At 36.6% G+C, this 22,224-nt stretch overlaps 1 protein-coding gene, 1 non-coding gene and 1 pseudogene across 2 annotated transcripts in view; 1 reads left to right on the top strand and 2 right to left on the bottom strand.

Annotated features, from left to right (window-relative positions):
• LOC127416181 (intraflagellar transport protein 172 homolog) overlaps window positions 1–15,976 on the bottom strand; it is a 40,403-nt gene extending 24,427 nt beyond the window's left edge. Inside the window, exons 1-24 of the mRNA XM_051655381.1 lie at window positions 15,816–15,976; window positions 14,911–15,054; window positions 14,433–14,545; window positions 14,165–14,204; window positions 13,995–14,060; window positions 13,828–13,907; window positions 13,604–13,691; window positions 13,277–13,491; window positions 12,929–13,052; window positions 12,641–12,736; window positions 12,286–12,447; window positions 11,704–11,757; window positions 11,445–11,548; window positions 10,024–10,109; window positions 8,268–8,380; window positions 8,004–8,171; window positions 7,783–7,919; window positions 7,529–7,636; window positions 4,272–4,356; window positions 1,781–1,873; window positions 1,609–1,686; window positions 1,188–1,436; window positions 294–372; window positions 20–140 (exon numbers count right to left, since the gene is read on the bottom strand). Coding sequence (XP_051511341.1) covers window positions 20–140; window positions 294–372; window positions 1,188–1,436; window positions 1,609–1,686; window positions 1,781–1,873; window positions 4,272–4,356; window positions 7,529–7,636; window positions 7,783–7,919; window positions 8,004–8,171; window positions 8,268–8,380; window positions 10,024–10,109; window positions 11,445–11,548; window positions 11,704–11,757; window positions 12,286–12,447; window positions 12,641–12,736; window positions 12,929–13,052; window positions 13,277–13,491; window positions 13,604–13,691; window positions 13,828–13,907; window positions 13,995–14,060; window positions 14,165–14,204; window positions 14,433–14,545; window positions 14,911–15,054; window positions 15,816–15,854 — 2,642 coding nt within the window. The 5' untranslated portion in view covers window positions 15,855–15,976. The remainder of the gene's footprint in view (window positions 1–19; window positions 141–293; window positions 373–1,187; window positions 1,437–1,608; window positions 1,687–1,780; window positions 1,874–4,271; window positions 4,357–7,528; window positions 7,637–7,782; window positions 7,920–8,003; window positions 8,172–8,267; window positions 8,381–10,023; window positions 10,110–11,444; window positions 11,549–11,703; window positions 11,758–12,285; window positions 12,448–12,640; window positions 12,737–12,928; window positions 13,053–13,276; window positions 13,492–13,603; window positions 13,692–13,827; window positions 13,908–13,994; window positions 14,061–14,164; window positions 14,205–14,432; window positions 14,546–14,910; window positions 15,055–15,815) is intronic.
• A 176-nt stretch (window positions 15,977–16,152) lies between these two features.
• On the bottom strand, window positions 16,153–16,224 carry trnaa-ugc (transfer RNA alanine (anticodon UGC)). The gene has a single exon. It is a non-coding gene; the product is annotated as a tRNA-Ala (tRNA).
• A 182-nt stretch (window positions 16,225–16,406) lies between these two features.
• Window positions 16,407–19,120, top strand: LOC127415597 (epidermal retinol dehydrogenase 2-like; annotated as a pseudogene).
• Window positions 19,121–22,224: the final 3,104 nt, after the last annotated feature.

The following is a 22,224-nucleotide window of genomic DNA, read 5'->3' on the forward strand; positions in this document are numbered from 1 at the left end:
TGTTTCCCTAGAAACTCACCCAGCTTCTATGTAATGGTTGATGGCAGCATCCATTTGTTTCTGATGCACTAGGTAGTCACCCCATACTTCCTCCAGCTTTACAACTTCTGCAGGAAAGGCAACCCTAGCCAAATCCACCGCTGCAGAAGCACAATGTAATCAGAAGAGGTTAATGAAGGTGCCATGTCCAGTCTCATCTATAGTTCTGATGTTTCACATCCCAACTGATTTAATGTTTGAATTGTAATGTAATACCGTATTTGGATCCTTCTTAATAAGCATACTGTACATACCTTTCTTGAAAGAATTTCCCTTACGGTAGCAATCCAGGGCTCTTTGATTATTTCTTATCCTCTCAAACAGGTCACCTGCCTGTTAAACAATTTTACTTATTATAAGATTTCACAGAAATATAATACACTCATAATACAGTTGCTGTGTGTCTGCTCATCACCATATGTAGTGTTTTGGATGCTAATGCTGGCTGACAATCTTTGCCAGTTTATTCTTGTTTGAGCATGGTTATGCTGATCCAACTACACTGTAATTTACACTCAGTATTTCTGTCATGCTTTTCAGTAAAAACATCTAAACATCCTTAAACAAAGATACATTCACTTGAAGAATATAATGTCATAAGATTCCAGTCTTGTTTTCAGAGAAATCGAACAAAATTTTGTGAGGTGTATGCTTAAAACAAGAAAAGCAATTTGCCAGTGAGGTAAGAAAAATACATTTAATTTAAAAGGAAAACAAGTTTATTGTAATAGACAGGAGGGCGGGGCCGGGTCGTGATGTTGCACACCCCATGCTCACCGGAATTAGAGACGGGTGTTAGACATCATCTAGCTCAGGTGTAAGCGCCCTTACCACTTTCCCTCTCTCTGGACGGACGCTCGACCACGCCCCCACTACCACATTTACTTTTCTCACCTCAATGGCAAAAAGCTTTTTTTTAATTCAAGCATAAATGTCCTAACATTTTGCAAGCTTCTCAAGGATGTTCAGATATTTTTTACATGGAAATTCTTGTCTCAGCTGGTCTTTTCAGTAAAGTGCTGCTAAGATAAAGCAGTAAATGGGTGGATCTTAACAACAACCATCTTGCCATGCTAGACACACTCTTTGTGTTTTTTCCATGCACAATTTACAGTCAGTTCTGACCTTGGAGCTCAGGTAAAACTCACCCTCTCATAGAACTCTCCTTTAATGAGCGCAGAAGTGATGCGGTTGATGATGTCATGATTTAATAAGAGCTCATCTCTGCTCATGGCCAGCCAGGCAGCTTTAGCAGGGAGTCCTGCTTTCAGGTAGAGGATAACAGCACCTGTAAAGTCACCTTCACTTTCCTTCACTTCCCCGAATTTCTCATTCTGATTGGTCTCCATTAGGTAGGAATAATAACTGCGTCTCAAATTGTCCAACTCTGGATGGCCCTTTATGGGATAAACACATATTATTTGTAAAAGGCTGAGATTTCACAATATGATCACTAACTAATGCACTAAGCATGAGAATACTGCATGCACAATTTAAAGAATTCAAATTTTACATATACACTAGACTAGAGGTTATAAATATGCATGCTGCATTTAAAATGGATGTTACCTTCGCCTCTGCAATGGCAATACATTCATCCCACATGTGGAGCTCCTGGTACATTTCCATCACTTCATCCACCGCATTCTATAGGGTTACACCGTAACATTACTCACAGCAATGGTGATATAACTCAGCTTGCTCTGACACAGGTATTAAAACATTAGAGACTATTCGTTACCTGTTCCATGTAATACATCTCAGCAAGCTTAAAATTCTTATCCAGCATTGCCAGCCTTGCCTTCACTTGGTAGTGATCTGTACCATTACTACCCTACAGAAGAGTAAATAATACTTGATTATAAAATGCATAAGCCAAGTACAACATATGTACATTTTAGGGTAAAAACATTACATGAGAGGCTGATGATAGACAGACATATTGGTCAAGACCGATATGTTGGCGGATTTTTTGTCAACTTTGTGATTGTCGGCATTGGCCATTGGTCAATTAAACCTGAAGTGTGTTACTTCTGTATTAAAATACTTTCTCTTATCCCAGCTTAATATGCAGAGACAACTGTAAGCAAGCCAATTATAGGTTAAATTTCTCAAAAACTGTCAACACGGTGTCTCCATGGCGCTATAAACATTCCTGTTTTTTTGGAGGGTTTAAAAGGCAGAAATGTGAAGATTATATTTTTGTAAAAGCACTTACATTAATTCTTCTGTTAAAACGTATGTATTATTTGAGCTATAAATATGTTTAAATCATAATTTTTACAGTCGTTTTAGGATTTTAGGTTTTGTTGACATAATCATGTTAACACGCATATTGTTTATGTCTTGTGACTAAACTTTTGAAACAGTGAGTATTTTAACATAAAAAATTGGCCCCATTCACTTCCATTGTAAGTGCCTCACTGTAACCCAGATTTTTTGCTTTTTTTGATAGGAGGGACGAGTTGAAGTAAATTTTTGTGGTAATCAATATTGTGCTACAACTGCTGTCCATTGTGCTTAACTTGTATTGAACCAGGAACATTCCTTTAATTCCCCTGTGTCATTTGTCATCCAACAACAGCCTTATCAATGGATTAAAAACATTGTCTGTTTTCAACAACCTGGTCTCATAGTGAAAACGTGACTCTATATACATTTTTGCAAAACTTGTTATGCATGTCTTCGGGTACAATTCCCTGCAGTTTCCAGGTGAAATGAACACTAGAGGCTCTACAACAACTGTATGTTTTATTCACTTTCACTCAAATCATGATTTTAATGGCTGATTATGACTTTTACTCTAACGCATCTTTTGAAAAACATTTTTATTGCTTGTATTACAGACCCACCTACATATATACACATATTCCAACATGAATAGCTTGGATGGTAGCTCACCTGATAGGGTGTTGTACTAGAGTCAGAGGACCATGGTTCAAGCCCAGACATGAACTCAAGCTTTCACGTGACATTACAGAGTCATGCAAGCATCACGAAATGATGTGGTTGCTTCAGAAAGTGTGCTTTTTCATTTCGCGTCTGCATTTTAAAACACTAATGGTTAAGTTTAGGCATTCATAAGGGAAGGATGTCTTTTTTAACGTCTCATACACTGGCGGTCAAAAGTTTGGAATAATGATACAGATTTTGCTGTTTTGGAAGGAAACTGGTACTTTAATTCACCAAGTGGCATTCAACTGATCACAAAGTAATGTCAGGACTTTACTGATGTAAAAAACAGCACTATCACTATTTGAAAAAAGTCATTTTTGATCAGATCTAGACAGGCCCCATTTCCAGCAGCCATCAATCCAACACCTTATCCTTGAGTAATCATGCTAAATTGCTAATTTGTTACTAGAAAATCACTTGCCACTATATCAAACACAGTTGAAAGCTATTTGGTTTGTTAAGTGAAGCTTAACATTGTCACTGACTATAAGGTGCATGAGAAGTGCCCGACAAGACAACCACATCTATGGCATGTGCTACAGGAAGCGTGGGGTGAAATGTCACTTGAGTATCTGGACAAACTGACAGTTTCCAAGGATCCAAGGATCTGCAAAGCTGTCATTGCTGCACGTGGAGGATTTTTTGACGAAAACACTTTGAAGTAGTTAAAGAAGTTCTGAACATTTTTTTCAAATTGTAATAGTAATTTTTCACGTTATTAATGTCCTGACTATACATTGTGATCAGTTGAATGCCACTTTGGTGAATAAAAGTACCAATTTCTTTCCATAACAGCAAAATCTGTACATTATTCCAAACTTCTGGCTACCAGTGTATCTATTTGAAAACACTAATGGTTAGGTTTAGGCATTGATTTGGTAAGGATGTCTTTTTTAAACGTCTCATTTATATTTTAAAACACCATTGGTTAGGTTGAGGCAAAAGTTTTAGGTTAGGGAGGTATGTTTTAAAAAAATTATCTAAAATTCACCTTAAAACCGCATCTGAATTTGACACCATTTTACTCACTTTTGGCGACCCCAACTAGACACTTCACTGGAAACCTGTAGCCGAACGTGTTATACAGCATGTACATTCTGAATTGCAAAAATGTTGTTATGTTCACGTAAATTTAATGAGATCAGGCTGGTTATCAAATATTTTTAAGCAAATTTAGCTATCGTTAAACTGAATTATTATATTTGTTTGAACTTTCCGTCAAAACTGACATAACTCCATGCTACATTTAAAAAGCTCTGTTTGCTTGCTCTACGTACATTTTCCTTTGAGACGGCATCTGCGATCTTGTTGGTCTCATTCAGGAATCTGGCTTTGGAAACATCCCCAAGTGCTGCAAAACACCTGCGGAAAGTCACAACAATCACCATCATGTTACAGTGCGGTCACACTATTCAAAATGTTACAATATATTATCTACTCCACTTTTACGCAACACTGCAAAAAATGCAGCTTTGAAGTTTGTATTTTTCGTATTGAGCCAAGAGATCAATCTCTGACGTTCTGAACTTCTATTGGTCACACATCTTTTTGCCATACAAATTTGCAGGTCAGAGTTCTCCAAACTTGAACGAAAGACAAATCAAATTCACATGCACTTACATTTCTGCTCTCCCACATTCGCACAGGTATGAATGGAAGTGAATGAAGCACAAGTCTAGTGTGAACGCACCTTTAAACCAATAACGTCAAATGCAAACAGCGGTATCATTTCACAATTAACTATCAGTACTGCAACACATCAGGGCCTTGAGTATAGATAGGAAAGATAAGTCATGATCAGACAGACAGTATGGCTCATGCTTTCTCAAAAGTGACATCAGGCAAACAGATAGCAAGAAGTGTGCTCGGTCAGTTTTCTTATTTGCATTCTCCGCCATGTTCAGACCACTTTTTCTCTGCATGCTTTATGCAGATAAGCCTATACATAACAAACCCATCTTGAATTATTAAAGCCCTGCTAATTTAAATTCCAGTTTCAGAACACTTTTAAAAATGCTTATACAGTAAAAGGAAAACTCTAAACATGCCTACTGCTTCCTAAAGCTACTGGAAGCCTTTTCAAAAGGACGTTTGGTGCTTTTTATCCTCCTCTACAAGATTTTTTCATCTCAGGTGAAGGGTTTTTGCTATTTTGCACAAGATTACACACATTTTACTTTAGGCTGCATCTCATCTAAGTATATATTTCAGCATTTAAAGTGTTCCAGACAGAATAGCTGTCCATCACAGCAGCTTCCTTTTGAAGCCTTTCTTTTGACTAATGCTTCTGACATGCATTAAACATTCGTGGCTAAATGCAAGATACATAACTTTAGCGATTCTTTCCGTTAATAGAAAAAAAAATATATATATAAAAAAAAATGTCTCCCCCTTTTTCTCCCCAATTTGGAATGCCCAATTCCCAATGCGCTCTAAGTCCTCGTGGTGGTGTAGTGACTCGCCCCAATCCGGGTGGCGGAGGATGAATCTTAGTTGAGACCGTCAATCCGCGCATCTTATCATGTGGCTTGTTGAGCACGTTACCGCGGAGACATAGCGCGTGTGGAGGCTTCACGCTATTCTCCACGGCATCCATGCACAACTCACCATGCGCCCCACCGAGAGCGAACCACATTATAGCGACCATGAGGAGGTTACCCCATGTGACTCTACCCTCCATAGCAACCGGTCCAATTTGGTTGCTTAGGAGACCTGGCAGGAGTCACTCAGCATGCCCTGGATTCGAACCCGTGACTCCAGGGGTGGTAGTCAGCGTCTGCTCACTGAGCTACCCAGGCCCTTTTATTTGGTTTCTTAAAGGAATAGTTCACCCAAAAATAAAAATGTTATTCTCTCATCATTTACTCACCCTCAAACCATCCCAAATGTGTATGACTTTTTTTCTTCTGCAGAACACAAATAAAGATTTTCAGAAGAAAATCTTGCTCTGTAATGCAAGTTAATCATGACCAAAACTTTGAAGCTCCAAAAAGCACATAATGGTAGCTAAAAAGTAATCCAAAATGTAACTCCTCTTTCACTGTGCATCCTGCCATTGCAGTCTCTAGGCACGATCATGATTTCAAGCTCAATTACATTTCCTAGCGCTTGAAGCATGCACAGAGCGCTAGATGGCACTAGGATGTGTAATCGAGCTTGAAATCCTGATCACCAAGGAGACTTCTAATGTCAAGATAGTGAAAAAGTAGTTATATTTTTGTCTGTTCTCATCCTAAATTGATTGGATCTCTTCAGAAGACATGGATTAAACCACTGGAGTCTGGATAACTTTTATGCTGCCTTTATGTGCTTTTGGAGCTTTAAAGTTTTGGTCACCATTCACTTGCATTGTATGGACCTCTAGAGCTGAGATATTCTTCTAAAAATCGTAATTTCTGTTCTGCAGTAGAAAGAAAGTCATACACATCTGGGATCGCATGAGGCAGTGGCATAGCCAGAAACAATACTTTGGGTGTGCCAAGAGAAAACTGGGTGTGCAAGAACCAAAGCACAATTAAGGGAAATATAATAAAATGACCATTAACAAACATTGCATCAGTTTCTTTTTGGCTATAATTTTTTAAGCTCTGTGTAGTTTAAATGACTGAAAAGAAAGAAAAAAAATTCAATGGAGTAAGTAGCCTTGTTAATATATAAAAATATGAGTCTTAATAATTCATCAAATTAAAAAAGGTTTTGGAATGATTTGTGATATTTTCCAAAATATGCTAAAGACACAAATATAAATGATGGTACAATTTGCACAATACAGAAAAAAATTATAAAAATACACCAGGTTTTAGTTACATTAATTGAGTATAAGAAATAAATCAGTAATGCACTGTGTTGAACAGAAGAATCTTTTTTGAACATTCTTTGAATGGAGTACAGGGAGGTTTGGTTCAAAATAAAAAAATAAAAATAATACTGTTGTAACGTTAATTATTAAGACAATATAAATAAAGGATTATACCATGTCTGACATGATGCAAACAGTAGTGTCAAAAAAACTGCCATTTCATTTAGGTGTGCAAGCTTACGTTTTGGGTGGCAGTTGCACACCCTGGCACACCCGTGGCTACGCCACTGATATGAGGGTGAGTAAAAAATTAGAGAATTTTCATTTTTGGGCAAACTATTCCTTTAAGAGCAGTTTTTGGGTCCTTTCTAACCTAGAAAAATCAAAACATTAAAAGGTGTCACATCTTTTTATTTTATTTTATAAATGGCTAGTTTTTGTGAAATGTTTTGGTTGGAACACGTGCTTGTGCTTTCTTTCAAATTAATTCCACTTGGTTTCATATTTTACTATCTAATGCAATTACATTAATGCATTTTTAAAAGTGGCTTAAGTGTCCAAATAGTATTTGAGTCCACACTGTGTGCTAAAAGGATCTTTAAAAGGAAGTGCAAGACGGCACCTTTACTATATTTCTGTCAATATTAAGTCTGTTATACTGGTTCCTAGGCATCAGGGTTAGGCACATGATTCCAGGGGCCATGTCATTAAGGGAGGTGGTCTTGCTCGTCTGACCTCTCAGCGATGTGGAGCTGTCGCGCCTCAAGGGAGAGTTTACTCAGAGTCTTCCACATGGCCTCTGTATCTGCAGACATCTCCAGGGTTTCCAGGAATGCTGTGGCCCTGTGCACACACACACACACACACACAACCAAGACCAGAGTATATTAACATCATTTAAGGATCATGAGTTTAAATCCATACTCTTATCAAACATTGCACTTCTTCATAAGGCCTAATGGAGGCCTCGTTGTAGATATTATTGGTACCTGTAATAGTCTCCATCATCAATGGCTGTTCCAAACTCGATTAGCCCCTCATCCAGAGTGTAGGAGACAGAATGAACCCCTTCAGTCACAATGACTTCAGTTTTACCATTGGATCTCTCCAGGTCTACAATATCCCCCTGCGGCCGGCACAAAGTCATGTGACCAAACTCACAGTTGACTAAACATGAAGATTTGAGATTTGAGCCGGGATTTGAGCTCACCTTGAGTGGAAACATTGTGACCCTTTCCGGGCTGTCGATGGTGTACCAAACACACAGGTTTCCTCTGTTCTGAGCCACAACTACATCACTGCCAGGTACCCACTGGACGTAGGGACAGAAACTCAGCATGGTGCTCTTCCTGGTGTTGTCGATGTCATACAGGTGGAGCTTAATGGGGAGAACGAGACAGAAGAGGAGGAAGTGACAAATCTATATGATTTTATCAGTGATATTAAAGCTTAAATAGCAATGTGTGCCCCTTACCCTGAGTTTCTTGTCCCTAAAGAGAAGTTTACGTCCCGTTTCATTCAGCTCCAGCCAGTCAATCTTGGAGTCATGGCTTATGGTGCCCAGATTGTACCCGCCGACTAGGTCCACTGAGAAACAGGAAGAAAGATGGGTCATAGGAGATTAATGCATCGAGTACAAGCTATGGTTTCTTTTCTAGTGATCCAAGATCGTAAATTAATTATAATTATAATCAATTAAAAAAGAATCAGCTAAATTCATTTTAAAATAGTTATAAATGCAGAATAGCATTTCACACCACAGGACAATTTAGCCAATTTCATGTCAATTACTCCATTCTACGTAGTTAACCTTTTAAACAGTAAGAGGCTTTAAGACAATGTTTCAAAACTACCATAAGCAAAACAGATAAAATATTTACCATCAGAAAAATTCTGTAATAAGGGAATTTAAACAAAAAATGTACAATTTGGAGATGGCTCCATTTACTGCCATGAACATCACTATACACACAAACATAACAGACACACACACAAAGACATGCAGGCATCTTCTTTTAATTCATAACCCCAACATCCGTGATCTAACAAAAAAAAAAAAAAAATCAATAAGTCTTTCATGAATCACGTTCTGTGACACTTCTCTGCATCTCTGGCTCTTTGTTCACAAATAACCATTCTGATGGGAAGCATCACTTATGAAGGGGGAAAAAAGAAAGACAGGAAAAACACTTTCCAATTTGCACTTTCAGAACAGGTTTTAAGCACACGGAGCAGTGAGGGGGAAAAGCACTCTGCTGTCTGTCAGAAGAAAATAAATTGGATGAAAGTTGTTTCTCATTTTCACCACCTAAAGGGAAAAAAAGGTCTGCAGGATGGAGGGAGCATGCCTGGACTTAATTAGCACAGGAAGTGGTCAGAGTGTGGCAGATGGCGCGCTGTGGCCCAGTGAAGGAGAGTGCCGTGACGATGACACAGCGGGGTCACATCTAATTGAAGGGTAACATACTAACTGACTAAACGTCACCTCAACACACTTCTCTTCTGTTCCTAAAATGTTTTTTCTTCGTCATCTGTGGATTCAAATAACGGGTCACATGGAAAAGTTGTCCCATTTAGAGCTAAGCTGACAATTATGTAATCAAGACCACTGATGATGTCATTCCAATAAGACTGCATGGACAGGCAATGAGCTGTTAATTAAAACAGTCAGGCAGAGACTTTTCTGAATGAGTAAATGTGATTCAATCCTAATTGTGTATTTTTGATTTCACTGACATGGGCTAAATCAGAGGCTAAATCAGAAGTTGTCGAAAGAAGGAAGAATTCTATTTAGAATATTGCCGCTGTTATGAAATTAACAATGCATATCCATATACATCATTAAAACAGAAACAAACGAATATTTTCTATAGACTATAGGAAAACAAAACATTTGTCCTACATAATGAAATTCTCAATGTCTTACAAAATAATACCTTTGACTTAACTATCGGCTAAACAACTAAAGGAATCTTGAGTCCCATTTGTCAGTCATATAACCTATCTTTAGCTATAAGAGCAGGAAGACATGTGATTGCTTGGAAAACAATTATAGCCACTAATTATGTCACTCAAATGCACTATTAAGTCTTGAAGAGTCATTCAAAGACCTTGTGTATTGTCCTCTAGGCTTATTATCCTCCAACTGTAATTATTATTTAAAAACCGTTATCACTGCTTCATTGAAGGAGAGATCAACCCCATACCAGCAGTTATGGGTGAAGACTTACCGATAGCAATAGTTTTGATGTCTATCAGGTAGGCCAACTTTTTGTTGTCCTCCACTCCCCTCTGCCTTCTCTCATTCAGACGCACACTGCACACACAAACAGACGAGTAAACACTACCTCTGTGTGCCGTGGGACCTGTCAGTGCTCCATCATGAGGAACCAAGCACTGCAGTCTGACAGCACCTGACAGGCTTTATACATGCATGCTGATTTGTGATAAGTAAGAGCCAGCGGTATGAAAAGCAGCAGCAGTTCCCAGAGCAAACTGACAACACTAGGTCAAGTTTTAAATGAAGGCTAAATCATGACATCTAGTGGTCAGATTTAGACATGATTTCAGCAGGTAAAATACGTAAATTCAGTAGTTGTCTTCCCTTTTCCTCTGAACAGACAATATGAATTTACCAATTTCATCATTTTAGAACAATCGGCAGAAGTTATTAAGGACAACTTATTTGCAACACATAATGTGACGTATTTGCAAGTCAAAGAATATTCAGTGGGAAAAAATGTAGGACAGGGTTTTATCTATCTGGATTTTATGGGTGAAACATGTTAGGCCAATATTATTAATATATTGTTATTAATAAATCAATACATTTATATAATTATTTAAATGTATATTTATTATTAAATTATATAACATGTATATTATTTTTATCAGTAACACTATACAATAAGGTTCCATTTGTTAACATTAGTTAACTATATTAGTTAACATGAACTGTCAATGAACAATACTTTTACCCCTGTTATTAATCTTGGTTATTGTTTTAACATATAGTAATACATTTTTTAAATCAAAAGTTGTATTTGTTAACATTAGTTAATGTACTATGAACTAACTATGAACTAACATGAACTAACGATGAACAATTGCATTTTTATTAATTAACTAACATTAACTAATATTTAAAAATGTTGTACAACAATTATATTTTTCATTGCTTGTTCATGATACCTAATATATTGACTAATGGTACCAAATAGAACCTTACTGTAAAGTGCTACCTTTTTAGCATATTATTCAATTAATATATTTTTACCCAATATTATTTTTAACCACCTGCACAGCCTTTTTTTCCATCTGTATTTTATGTGTGAAACATGCTAGGCCAATATTATTTATATACTATAATAACTCTACTAATTTATATATTATTTAAATTAATATATATATATATATATATATATATATATATATATATATATATATATATATATATATATATATATATATATAATTATAAAACGTATGTTATTTTATAATTTATTATTATTAAAAATAATAGTATCATTGTTATTATTTTTAATTAATATTATCAATAAGTAACTGGGGTCTATTCTGACATCATGTTGCTTTTATACAGTGGGTTTTGTTTTCCCAAATGTAATAAATACGAAGATAATGTAAGGCAAACCTAATGAGGTGAGGGTTCATAAACTCTGTCCGAACAGATCCCAAGATTTCATTGCTTCCGTATTCCACCAGTGCCAGCTCTCCAGCATTGAATATCATGCATACCTAACCGGAAATAAAGCAATTTACAATTAGCTAGTGCCAACTTTAATTATTTCAGCTATGGCTGCATGATTCATTAAACCCAGTCGCTTTCCCTTCGTACCATTCTTGTAAATGACTTAATAAAACAAAAATGATGCAATCAAAAAAGACTGTACCATTTCATTTTCAAAGAAATATTTTTCATTTCCCCCGGAGCCCTGCCACGCCACCTGTAATGGGAAAGTGATGTTGTTTATTTGAGTACAACATGTTCATCAAATTTTGCTTTCCACTACATTACACAGAAAGAGGCAGGGAGAGAGAGAGAGAGAGAGAGAGAGAGAGAGAGAGAGAGAGAGAGAGAGAGAGAGAGAGAGAGAGAGAGAGAGAGAGAGACCATAGACAGGGCCCTTCACCATTATCCTGTCTGTCACACTAAACTTTCTTCCAGCTCCCATAAGGGCACTTTGGAAACTCAATTAAACATGAGTGAACCATGACAGCCCTTGAACTTTTAATTAGATATTTTTAAACCTTAGCCCATCCAATGGAGGCATTCACTCTTAATGCTAAGAAAATCTGTAAAACTTCCCAACCACTTATAAAGAACAGATTTCTGATGGGCAAAATACAGTTCAGTCTTAATCAGAATGAGATATCAAGCATAGATTCCAAGAAATTGAATTGATAAATACCAAGCTGACTTGACAATATAAAAACCTAACAGAAACTAAACAATAGCAAAGTGTCATTCCTACCTCACTCAGTTTGTTGGACACCAGGTCTCCCAGCAGAAGGGTGTCAGAAGTGTGAGCCACTAGATGTCGATCCTTCCCCATGACCTTAACCTCATCTATCTCATAACCATACTGAGACTTCAACACCACTCGTGTGCCAGTGGACAAATTCTTCACTATCACCTGAGAAGAGTTTAAGAAATAAAGTTACAGTGTCTGAAAACCTAATAGTATGGTAGTTCCAGTTAATGTCTGTAGGATGAACACTGAATTAAAATAAGAGCCCAATCACAATACATTTATTTGGAAAGACTGTAAAGCTACTAAACAGAATAGATACACTGTACACTTTAAAATATCCTTAAGTAAAGCTCACCTGACTCAGCCCTACATAGGTGATCTCAAATTTGTTCTTGTAAATACTCCTGCGCAGGCAGCAGTCAAACAGCTCGACTCCTCCACACAATGTGCCCTGCAATTCAGAGATCATCTCCACCAGTGTTTGAAAATTTCAGCAACAAAAAAGCCTAGCAAGCCATAATAACTACAGCATTGCACAATAAAAAAGCGGGTATAGTAGATTTCAGTACATGAACAGATTAAAAAAGCTCTCAAAGACTTTAGAAGTTCTGAAATCTTTATTGAACTGGTCATCCAAACTCACCACAGAGAGCCGAGAGCCATCTTTCTTCCAGGCTAGAGCTGTGATAGTGTACAAGTTTGGAATCTCTTTGGGAGAAGCTTCATCCCAGTTGCCTTTTCGAGGACTCCAGTTGAAAACTCTCAACCTGAAGAAAAATGATTTGACTTGATTTGATGACATGGTGTTGCGTGGCTAAAAATGCCCAGAACACTGTTTTAAGCCATATTGATTTACATTTCAAAAAATCATCTATGCAAACAAAATGAGACACATAAGTTGCATCTGCCCATCATAACCCTAACCCAGTTTAGGGTTATGATGGGCAGAATGTTTTGTTTTTCATTAACTCTGCTCAAATAGATCTCTCACCTGTCATAGCTTCCTACGACTATGGACTGGCCACTGGGGCTAGCTGTCGCTATGGTGAATTCCTTTTCAGAATGATCTCGGCTGTAGTCAAATGTCTGAAGGATGTGGCCCTCCCTTCCATAGGCTACGATCTTCTTATCACATCCAGCCACAATTATGCTGTTGATACCCCATGCCAGGGCATACGGCGGGCATGCATGAGTCAATAGTTTGCCCTTTAAAAATCATAACAAAATTAACTGAATCAGAAGTAATGCAAATGATTGCAAATATAATATTGTATATTGTGTTATAAAAGCGTTTGAATAAAATAAAGCGGTTCTTTACCTGAGATTCTCCAGATCCTTCATCATCGAAGAAGTACCGAACAACCGTTCCATCTGCATGACCAGAGAGGATTCCCTTCCCTGAGACACTGAGATGATGGAACAACAGAGATAATGAAATGAGAAACGTTCTGTGTTGTGATGCTGAATTAAAGTATTATAGTTGATTTTGTTTGACAGGTGAACGAGCATCAGGGAAGAAGTCATGTAAATATGCATATATACTTTGAGGTCAGCGAGACAACGTAGGAGTCTGTTCCATAGATCGTAGAGGACTTGCTTGTTTTTGTATTGGCTTGACGAACCTGCATTAGCCACACAAATATTCAAAAATAATAATATTTGCTAAATAAAAATTCAGGTCTAAAGCATTGAAAATGCACCACACTTACTTTTCCCTCTGCTAGTCCAAATAGTATTGCATGCTCTGTCGGCCAAACCAAACATGTTACAGCACTCTGGAGAACAACAAAACAGTTAAGACATGCAACAAACATCACTTACGCCTATTGACATTTGTGACATGTATGACTAGTATTATTTTTCTCATCAAAATACTTACTGTTTGTATAAATTTGTTGCAAATAACCTTTTTATCTCCCCTGGAATAGAAAACATATCAAATTAAAAATGTGAAATAATATGATTAATGCATTCACCACATTGTGGTATCACACAGTGTTTCACTTGTGTAGAAGGCAAGTAATTGTTTAATGATATGGGAAATAAGTATATTATATTTGTTTGTACATACATATATATATATATAATTTATATTTTATATACACTACATAATATTAATATATTTATATTACATCTGAGATACTTACCATTCTTCTCCAATTTTGTAAACAAATATGATGTTGTCTGTTTGGGCAACTGCTATTTTGGTTGAATCGGGGGAAAATGCCATGGACTTAACCACATATGTTTTCTTTCCATACTGCAACAAATAATAAAGCTGTTACTTCATTTTTCAATACATTTTACTGATGTATTAAGAAATTATGAACAGCTTTCACAGGATACCACACACACATATATATACATATACATATATATATATATATATATATATACATTTTGAATGTAACTGTATTCTAATTACCAATGATTTAAATTGTAACTCATGCATTCCACTACAGTTACTTATATTTTGTATTTTAAATACGTAATCCTGTTACATGTATTTCGTTACTCCCTAACTCTGTATGTGTATATATATATATATATATATATATATATATATATATATATATATATATATATGTGTGTGTGTGTGTGTGCAGAAATGCATTGATAAATTACTTTGGGGTCTGCAGGCTTTGTGGTGAATCTGTCTCTTTTCTCTCCTTGCTCATCATATAGAATAACCACTCTATCAATAGTGCAAACTGCAAACTTTGCATTGTTTGGAGCCCAAGCCATACAGGTGACTTTAGCAGCTCCATCCTAAAGAAAAGATATTAAAGGCATTAAAGAAACTACACTATGATCAAGGCAAATTGTTAAACTGCCCCTCCCACCTCCCTGTACACACTACATCTGGACAATAATGTGCAATACTGACACAAATAGGACAGTTTGCAAATTATGATCAGACATACAATCTGACCATAAATTAATAAGTTTAAATTCTCTGTTAGAACAGTGCAAGCATTTATGTTCTATTATAACACTTGTATGCCATATGAGACAAAGTAAATTTAAAGTCAATTTAGGTCCAAGGTCCCAGTCACATAGAATACTAGTCACCATAAGGGTGTCTTTAGACAAAACAAAACTAAACACTATTATACAACTAGCCTATGTTTTCTTTTCTTTTTTTAACATTAATTTGCTAAATTATGACAGAAAAATGATCCAGTCTGCATTCATTTCACAATATAAATCTAAATACATTATTATATCACAAAAAAATTTGTATAATCCTGGCAATACTTTACAGTACAGAATTGTGGTTTTAAGTGAGTCTTGAGTGTTCAGCAAAAGGCAGGAGTCACATACTGAGATTTAAATAACATTAAGTTATTGCAGAATGCATTATTTCTATTACTGCTTCTTAGCACAGCATGGAGGTTTAAGCTAAATTTACCGAGACACATAATCATCCAAGTAATGCTAAGCTAAGAGTCATCATGCCTACTACGGATAGCGGACTGCCACAGAGCTAGTTAGCTAGCGCCGCTAAATAACGTGATACATTAACTTACCTGAGGAGTTAGAAGCGTCTTCAGGTACTTTAGTTGCATAATTCACATTTACAAATGACTCGCTGGAGTTACAATGACAGATTTCTAGATATAGCCATATTTTGGCTTTTGGGTTAATATTTGTCAGGCTGTCGACATTGTGGTAAACAGCTTTCTCCCTGGTTACCGTCGTCAAGCAAAGAACGTATGACGTCGTTACGTAGCTTAGAATGAAACGCGTCATGTGTTTAACTCGTTTAATGTCGTTCTTTTAAAAAAATGTTGGGAATTTTTTAAGCAATAACGGATAGTATGAGGCATTTTGTAACATTATAATGAAACAAAACAAAATACTTTATGGAGATGCCGGGGATTGAACCCGGGGCCTCATACATGCAAAGCATGCGCTCTACCACTGAGCTACATCCCCTTCGTACTTTTCAATGATATTTTAGAGGTATTTAAAGAACACAACAAACATGGTCTAAGACAAAGAACAGAATAAGCTGTACCTGAGATCCAAACTTACTGTAATATTTTATTGGAGAAGAGCCAATAATAGAGCTATATATTACAGATGACAGCTCCTGTTGTGCCAGACAGACCAGTAACATGCGTAACCAGGTCATTCAGAGCTTTGAGAAGATATTGTTCAACCTTCAGTGTCTGAAAGAGATTTTTTAACTTATTCTTGGAGTGGTCTTTTACTTTTTTAAAGCCTTTGTTCCACATTCCAGAAAGGATGTGGAGGGTGAGATAGTTGTGGTGGCTGGAGCTTTAAATGGGATTGGAAAATTAATTGCCGAAGAACTTGGCCATCATGGTGCAACACTAGTCCTATGGGATTTAAACGCAGAGGCACTGGACAAGACACCAAAGAATTACAGCAAGATTGGATGTGCATGTTTTTGCCCATGTCTGTGACTGCAGCAGAAGAACTGAGATCTACAAAGTTGCTGAACTGGTAAAACATTCCTGATTAACAAACAATTTATCACTTTAATATTACTGGCTAGACCCTGCTAGTCTAAACTCTTTTGCTGGTCTAAAGATGGTCTAGCATTGCCTCCCAGCCTGACCAGCTGACAATTGCACTAAACCCCTCTAAACCAGCAAACCAGACCAGCCTGGGAGACAAGCTGAGACCAGCAAACCATCTTAGGCTGGTTTAAAACTGATTTCATATGTATACAAATATTAACAATATCCTTTTTTGTAAGAACAATTTATACAGTTATTAGAAAGTTTTAAAGACAGACAGTATGTACTGCAGGTGCCCTTCCAGCCCATTTTATGTAGTTAAGACATTTCAACAGGTTAAAAGGGGCAATGGAGATGTGTCCATTTTGGTAAACAATGCTGGCACGGTGACAGGAAAACACAATTTGACTGAAGCCCCTGACAGTCTGGTGGACACAATACTAAGGGTCAAAGTTGCTGCTCATTTTTGGATAAAAAAAATAATAATAATAAAAATCAAAAAAATCCAATTTAAATAATTGTTTATCACCTTGTCCTAGGAATGAACATTCTTCATACAGTACCTCTGTTTTTATGTTATGGGAACAGTGTGCTTATTGTTATCTCAAATGTTTCCTGATATTTGAATTCACAGGCTTCCAAGGCATTTCTCCCCGCTATTTTGCAATGGAAACATGGGCACCTGGCCTGTGTGGCATGCCATGGAGGGTTGTTCGCTATGAATCGTCTTGCAAGTGATAGTAGAGGATTTAACTATCCACAATGTGTTAAAAAATGAAATGGGATGTTCAACAAATCTTTGGTCTGCAGATTACTGTGCAAGCAAGTTTGCAGCAGTGGGCTTTGCAGAATCCATTGCACTGGAGCTACTTGTACTTAACAAGGAAGGAATCAAAACAACAATAGTCTGATTTTATCATATAAATACAACAGTGTTTGGGGGATGTCAAACTAAGTAAGTCATTATAGTGACCAAATGTATCTTAATAGGAGATTTCTTCCCTAGTCATGCAATAACATTGATATTTTACCTTTATTAAGGAGGCCGTCCTCTCGTCAGATATTGGATCAGAGAGATGCTGCAAAAAAGATTGTGGATGCCATATTAAGGGAGAAGATGTACTTTTTGTTACCTTCAAGTCTCTACTTCATTATGGCACTAAAAAGGTATTATAGGCTCATTAATACAATGTCATTAGAAGATCTCAGATCAGTCTGCAGAGTGTAATAATGAACAATTATCATGTTAAATAATTGATAGTAAATTAGCATAATTAATTAAATTTTTTACTACATATTAATTCAAATTCAAGTATATTATACTTGTGCACCATTTGATTAAAAGGAGAGTTCACCAAAAAATAAAAATTCTCTCATCATCATTTCCTGACCCTCATGACATGCTAGATGTGTATGACTTTATTTCTTCTGCTGAACACAAACAATTATTATTATACAAATATCTCAGCTATGTTGGTCCAGTCATCCATAAGACTAGAGTCGTATGGATTACTTTTTATGCTGCCTTTTTGGGTTTTTGGAGCTTCAAAGTTCTGGCAACCTTTCACTTGCATAGAGCTATTCTTCTAAAAATCTTTGTTTATGTTCTGCAAAAGAAAGGAAGCATACATATCTGGGATGGCATGAGGGAGATGAGAGAATTATGATTTATGAGTGAACTATTCCTTTAAGAATGTAAGTATACTTTTATAACTCTTTTTACAATTTTATCTAGAAACCGCCCCAAAAAAGTTGTATACTTACACCTCATTAAAATGTATGAATATCATTGTATATTAGATAACCAAACATCAAACCAAGTGCCATTTTAAAGAAAGATAGCACAAACACACTTAACAAGAAACCATTTCACAAAAGACAAAAGACAAAAGTAGATATACTGTTCAAAATGAAGATAAAAAGTATTTGGACACTTTATGGTTGTCAAACTTATTGGAACATGTCCATTGTTAATGTGATGAACAACAACTGTGGTTACTTTGTGACTCTGTAAAAGTAATTGCAAAAAATGGGAAAGTGAAGTTAGTTTTGAGAAAAGGTCTAGGAAATTCATACATTTTTAACTGAGGCTTATGTGTTCAAATACAGTTTAGAGCCACTCCAATGTCATGTCAACCACTGATGATGTTTCCCTTTTATGTTCTTGCAGTCTTATGCCTGCCAAACTAGGCATCGTCTTTGTGAACTTCTTTGGTGGGCTGGATCAGATGGATCATTTCAGAGGGGTTCCTGTACCCTTCATCAGCTACAAAAAGCCTCAGCGCCAATGCCGCCAAAGAAATGACGTCAGTGATCCACATACCACACTTATCTATTACAACTAGACAAAATATGTCAGCATATACTGGTAATATTAACAAAACATCTTGTGAATCAGCACAAAAGAAATGCATCTGCAATTATTATAGGGATGACTTTTTTGAGAAAACTTTAAGTGATTTTAAAGGGATAGTTCACCCAAAAAAATAAATTCTGTCATCTTGTACTCACCCTCATGTTGTTCCAAAGAAGAATGAAAGCCTCAATCACCATTTACTCCGCAGACATTGATGCTTTTCACTTGTCAGTCATTTTGCTTGTTCTCATAGTGTTGTATTTGAAGCGGATCATTGAGGCTATGATTTATAATGTTTGTCAGTTGAGGGTGCTATTATGCCACTGTTGAATTTGACAGCCACAGGAACAAACAATGCTGCTCTTTTGCTCGGTTTTGGTCTCAAAATTATCTTTGGAGGGTGGGGTTTTGGAATGAGGACGTGGCTAATTCAACGGCTCAGTCACATGAAAGCTTCAGAACACTAAAATCGCTTATAGCACCTTTAAGTTCACTTCAAGTTTGCTCAGAAACGTTATTTAAAACTGTGTACAGGATTGTGAATAAATTCTCTCTTTTCTTTGTGGTTCATTTTTCCCCTCTAGTTTTGCTCAGTGCGCAAACAAATTGTTTATTATCCAAAATATTATTTCTTACTGCATAATGCACACCCTTCATCTGTCATCATCATTATTTAGATTGCATCAGACCTACTGGTTCAAATACACAAGTTACTTTACTATTAAACATTTTGAACACAACTTCTCATTTTCCATATTTTTAAATAATGGTAAAATCATCAACACTAAATGGAAGTATGGGAATTTTGCAGTGACCAAAAAATGTTAAAGAAATAGTTCAACCAAAAACGAAAATTCTCTCATCATTTACTCACCCTCTTACCATTCCAGATGTATATGACTTACTTTCTTCTGATGAACACAAACAATGATTTTTAGAACAATATCTCAGCTCTGTTAGTCCTCACAATGCAAGTTAATTGGTACCAAAATGTTGAAGCTCCAAAAGCACGTAAAGGCAGCATAAAAGTAATCCATACAACTCCAGTGGTTAAATCCATGTTTTCAGAAGAGATATGATAGGTGTGGGTGATAAACAGATATTTAATATTTAATTAGGGCTGTGCGATAAATTTATCTAGATATTTATCACAATAAAAAAAATCCATGATAACGATGATAAGCTTTTGAGTAATTTTCTATATTTAGCCTATGTTCTACATCTAAACGATAAGATGCGTGTCGCTAAAAACGCAAGCAGTTCAGCTTTCTCAGACTGTGTGAAGCTGCTAACGTTAGCTGCCTTGCTAATGATTACGATACGCTGTTCACCACGGGCCGGGTCCAGACCCCGGATTGATTCCATACAGACCGCAAGACTTCATGACAATGGTTCCGCTCTCTCATCGTCTCTAGTGAGCAGCATGACAAAACAACAGTTCTGTGTACACCAGCTCTGATCTTTCTGTGCAGTATTCTTGAATATTTTTCTCTAGCGCCGAACATGCTTCATTTATGCCATGTCCTGCTCTGCATGCATTGCCTTTTTTCTCCGCATGTGAGTAGACATGAGGCGCCGCAAAAGTTAATGTGTTTCCAAAGCGCCTTTAGACCATAACGTTTTTTCCTTCTAAATTTACTTTATCAGCATATTAAGAGCCATTAATAATAAACAAATAGATTTTTGTTCTAATTTTGTGAAAATTAATTAGACATCATCTCGAGGAACGCATACAATTATTTATTGGTAGCCTGTCTTTCTCTCAGGGGATACCCCTGAACTCCTGGTACCATTCCTCAGTCACAAGAGCTTCTCTGCACCCATTGTATCTGAATGTAAAGAAATATAAAAATATATAATCTGAATGTAAAAATATTCAAAGAAATGCTGGACCGCTGTCATGATGCTTCAAAACGAACAGATGATCTTTTAACATTCATATCCAACTGCACTCGATTGTTAAACTATAAAATATGTTTATATTTTGGTAGAAGATCCCTCAGAACCCACTGCTTTGACTGTAACTGGGCCCCCAGTACAGTTCTGTAGAGACTATTTTGACTGTTTAGGATTTAATTTTTCCCCCCTCTTTTCTTCTGCCAACTTGAAAAAAAAAAGAAAAAGTGCAATGTGTAAATGTGAATGTATATCATGATAAACATCGATATCGAATGATATGAAAAATAATTTTGTGAAAATATATTTGGCCATATCTCCCTTTATTTAAGTCCTTTTTACAATCAATCTCCACTTTCACATTCTTCTTCTATTGATTTTGGTGATTCAAATTCTTTGTGCTTATCGCCACCTATTGGGCAGGGAGAATTTATAGTAAAAAATGACTTAAGCTGCGTTCACACTGCCAGCTACTTTGTCGCTGCATGTCACCAGTGGCTGGCAGTTAGGTCGCTAGTGGTGTGTATGGAGAGTCTAAACAGCACTGTTTCTTTACAATTAATATTATTATTAAAATATTAGTAAGGTTATTAATATGGTATGTTTATTCACTATATCTGATCATTTATATGGTTTCGTTTGCTGTCATGTAACACATTTTCAAAACAAATTATTTAATAGTTAATTTTACAGGCTATTTGATGATTTAAACCTACTTGGAATCACCGCAATCTCAGATACACCTTTCCATGCATCATTTTTCTTAAATATGTCCCTGTACGTGGGCAGAGACATATCATGTAAAACTGGTAAATTGCTAACAGCAAGGATTAGCCTTTCCTCCATCTTTCCGTCACTGCAGGAGCTGAGAGAGAGAAGGATCATGTGAGCTCTACCATCTTCTCTCGCACTGGCTGTCGCTCCCGAAAGTCGCTCTTCATTTGCATAAAGTTAAACATTTCTCAACTTTGTCGTGTCGCTGGACATACCCACATCCGGTCGCCAATGATCGCCGTCCCTCGTGTCGCTGGAAGTCGCCAGCTCTCATTGAAAATGAATGAGATGAGGTCCTTTTGTTGCTGCGTGTCGCTGGCAGTGTGAACACAGCTTTAAATATTTATTTGTTTCTCACTTACACCTATCATATTGCTTCTGAAGATATGTGTAGAGCCGAGGAGAGCGGGGCCGGGCTGGAAT

Source organism: Myxocyprinus asiaticus, chromosome 25, assembly GCF_019703515.2.
Source record: "Myxocyprinus asiaticus isolate MX2 ecotype Aquarium Trade chromosome 25, UBuf_Myxa_2, whole genome shotgun sequence".
NCBI lineage: Eukaryota > Metazoa > Chordata > Actinopteri > Cypriniformes > Catostomidae > Myxocyprinus > Myxocyprinus asiaticus.